The sequence below is a fragment of the Hipposideros armiger genome, unplaced genomic scaffold (genome assembly GCF_001890085.2).
Source record: "Hipposideros armiger isolate ML-2016 unplaced genomic scaffold, ASM189008v1 scaffold_89, whole genome shotgun sequence".
Classification (NCBI taxonomy): Eukaryota; Metazoa; Chordata; class Mammalia; order Chiroptera; family Hipposideridae; genus Hipposideros; species Hipposideros armiger.
The window spans coordinates 434,587-436,748 of record NW_017731439.1 but is presented as its reverse complement, the minus strand read 5'-3'; the positions used below and the strand labels follow the sequence as shown (position 1 = coordinate 436,748).

The window sequence follows — 2,162 nt, the reverse complement described above, 5'->3', positions numbered from 1 at the left end:
AAAAAAAAGACTTTAGAATGCCTGACCCATGCAAACACCCAAAATACAATACTTATTAGAGTTCTGTGGCCATTAGCCACAAAAAAATTAGCTGGCTATATTGCTGTGATTCTCATTTGCTGAATCTCAGGAATTTGCATCCATATCCAAAGATACAGCAGAAAACCATTAAGGAACTCAACTAATGTTTTGCATTGCTTAAAAATCAGGTGCTTCTCAAATAAAACACAAACCAGATAATTGGCTCTAAAAATGGTATAGGTTGAAACTGGATAATCTGTTTTCCAAATTTCTTTCAAGAGGCTAGGAAAAGACAAAAGAATTGAAAACTCCCAAATATTTCATAGCAAAATAGGGCTACTACATTTAATCATCCAAATCGTGAAAGTTAAAAATAAAGCAACTGGGTGGTTGGACTAAGGTACAAGACCACCCAATAAAGACACACTCATTTCCTGAAACAGATATTTGAGTACAACAACTAGTAAAAAAAGTCTAACCCTATATAAAATGTCACTATATTGTAAGGCTCATAAGTAAGAGTACTAGAACAATGGATACTTCCAACAACAGCAATGCCTACTAAACAGACGACCTGAAATGAAAACCTATACTGAGTAGAAAATATCTGGACTAGATCTGAACACAGGAAAAAAAATCGTAATAATAAAATGGAGAAACCGATTATCTGAGAAGAGCGTGTGCAACTCCCACGGCGAGATTCAGAAAGATGTTGTTTTTCCCCTCAAAAAAGAAAAAGCCTTAATGCCCAGAATGCTACAATCCAGAATCATGAGTGTCAGCAAACAGATGTAAAGAAAATAAAGGCGGTATCTCGGTAAGCAATGACCCGAATTCTCACGGGAAGAAAAGCAGCCAAAGCTTAGTGCACAGAACACGGAATCCAGTTTTAGGCCTGCATCAACTCAGGAGGCAGTTAACCATTTTCCAGTAAGCTCGAAAGCTCCATTTAAAACGGACTTAACATCTCGAAGAGGGGCTCTTGAAAACCCACGGAACACAGACATTGGGGAGTCAAAGGATTTGGGGGAGGGGGGAAGCGGTAGAAATGGGTCCAAAAAAAGCCTTCTCCAAGATAAAATCACGTGACTTTCGGGCAAAGAATGCTCAAGGAGCTAAAAGGGAGGAAGGGGCCTGGGGAAGGGCCCTCCACTCCGACAACCGGGGAGCACGGACAATGCACTCGAGGACCGGGAAGGGATCGAATCCCGAAGCCCCCGCGTTTGAGGACCCCAGGACTCCAGCCGGGTTCCTACCCACGCACCAATCTGGAACCACCATGAGGGGGCACTGTCTCCGCGCCCGCGAGCGGGAAAAACGGCAGCCGGACCGGAAGAGGGCAGAGCTAACCGCGAGGGCGCCCCGCCCGGCACTTACGCGGCCGCTTCTTCCTGAGGCTTTCCAAGCGCTGGCGGGAGACCAAGGTAGTGCCGCTGTAGGAGCCGGGCCGGTCCCGCCTTACACCCTCCGCCGAAGCCGAGGCTGAGGCCCCGACCGCGGGTGCCGACGCGCTGTTCGCCCGGCGCCGCAACGGCTCCTGCCGCCGCCCATCGAGCCCCCCGGGCGCCGACTCACGGGTCGACGAGGGGGAAGTGGCGGCGGCCCTGCCGTGGCGCTCCATGGGCCCGCCGAACCGGCCCGCTCCCATTCGCAGCAGCCACCGCTGCCGCCCGAGCCAGGCCCCCAGCGCAGGACCCCCTCGATGCCGCCTCCGCGGCAGTCCAGCTGGAGCAGAGGCGCACCCTCAGCCAGCCACCTCTTCCGTTGCGCCAATGCACAGCAAGCCAATTCCAGCAGGCGGGGGGCGGCCCGAAGTCCTCGTGTCCAATCGGCTCCCTGACTCGAGGCGGACTGACCGCGCCCCCGTCCAATGAGGAGCTCCCAGGACAGAGCCGGGGTGGAGGGTGGCGGGGGAAGGGATCCCAGGTNCTGACTCACCCGGGAAGAGCGCAATGATGGCACCAACATGGGCCAGTGAAGCAACATCCTACACAACTAGACTGAAGAACAAAAGGACAGCAACTTGTCTGTTCCCCTTCCCTGATTCCCCAGCGCTGTTCCCCTCCACCAAGTCCCCAATAATTTTTTTTTTTTAAAAGCATCTTCTTCCATTTTGTCTCTCAAAAATGAGTTACACAGCA

The 2,162-nt window shown here is 51.6% G+C and overlaps 1 protein-coding gene across 1 annotated transcript in view; it reads right to left on the bottom strand.

Annotated features, from left to right (window-relative positions):
* PANK2 (pantothenate kinase 2) overlaps positions 1 to 1,944 on the bottom strand; it is a 30,711-nt gene extending 28,767 nt beyond the window's left edge. The window contains exon 1 of the mRNA XM_019644568.1: positions 1,399 to 1,944. Within this exon, the coding sequence (XP_019500113.1) occupies positions 1,399 to 1,669 (271 nt within the window). The 5' untranslated portion in view covers positions 1,670 to 1,944. The remainder of the gene's footprint in view (positions 1 to 1,398) is intronic.
* Between the last annotated feature and the right edge of the window lie 218 nt (positions 1,945 to 2,162).